General features: G+C 32.9%; 1 protein-coding gene across 1 annotated transcript in view; it reads right to left on the bottom strand.

Moving 5' to 3' along the window:
* Window positions 1-1,010, bottom strand: part of LOC101342057 (methylsterol monooxygenase 1) — a 14,377-nt gene that overhangs the window by 846 nt on the left and 12,521 nt on the right. The window contains 1 exon segment of the mRNA XM_004391296.2: window positions 655-781. Within this exon segment, the coding sequence (XP_004391353.1) occupies window positions 655-781 (127 nt within the window).

Genomic DNA, 1,010 nt, shown 5'->3' with positions numbered 1-1,010 from the left:
ATGGTTTAAATAAAGGCATTTAACAACTGACTTGAACTCTCATTTTGATCTCTGCCTTTGAATTTGCTCTAACAAGAAAGGCATGCTTGATTTAGTATTCTTACACTATGTAATCAGGATCAATGCAGAAAATTCTGACACAGCTAACTTGTCAAGGCCAAATCAATAAACTAATAAATAAAAATAAAATTTAATAAAAATTTAAAAATCATTACTTTTGTGGGAGATGGTAATGTGGTGAAAATGTGTCAAACATAAGCTGTTAACTGTTTTAGAACTTTAAACACTGAAGGGTGGCTGTTTCAGGTTCCATTTGAATGACTCTGGCGTCACTACAGCTGCTATCAAATTGTCAGCTATAAAGTTGTCAGGTCTCCAACTGTATGTGTCAGGATATTGCTCTGGGCCACAAAAATGAGAAAAAAAAAGTATTTCATGTAATTTTTTGTGCTTCAGTTCTCCATTTACCATGAAATTTAGATACTAAAGAAAATCTGTAGAACTGGTTGTGTGTGTGTATGTGCTACATTCTTAGTAATCACACCAAAGGAAAAGGAAATAACATCGCCAGCAATTTTTAAAAATGCTCACACAATAAAAATAATGACATTTTGTGTCTAATAAAAAAATCTCTTAGGTATAATTCTAACATACCTGAAACTCATGATGAATTTTATGCATATATTTATACACTCTTTTGTGGTGTAATAGTCTGTGCAGGAAATAGTGCCAGGTGTCCTCAACCACGGCACAGCCAAAGCATCTTAGCAAAAGCATGCACCTTTAAGGTGAAAGTACTGTAATGAGTATGAAATAATTTTTATGTAAACAATTCAAACTCTTACTTGAGGTCATGGCTTGAGACGTTACATAAAACCAAATACCCACTTATCTTGACCTAATTGGATATACTGATCAACTAACCCTCAAAACTACTAGATAAAAGACAGCAACATGATACAAATTAAAGGTCGGAGATTTAACATAACACCAATTCTAATTCATTTTGA

This window comes from Trichechus manatus, unplaced genomic scaffold (assembly GCF_000243295.1).
Source record: "Trichechus manatus latirostris isolate Lorelei unplaced genomic scaffold, TriManLat1.0 scaffold00315, whole genome shotgun sequence".
NCBI classification, from domain to species: domain Eukaryota; kingdom Metazoa; phylum Chordata; class Mammalia; order Sirenia; family Trichechidae; genus Trichechus; species Trichechus manatus.
The sequence above is the reverse complement of the archived record's forward strand: the minus strand, read 5'-3'. Positions and strand labels throughout refer to the sequence as shown.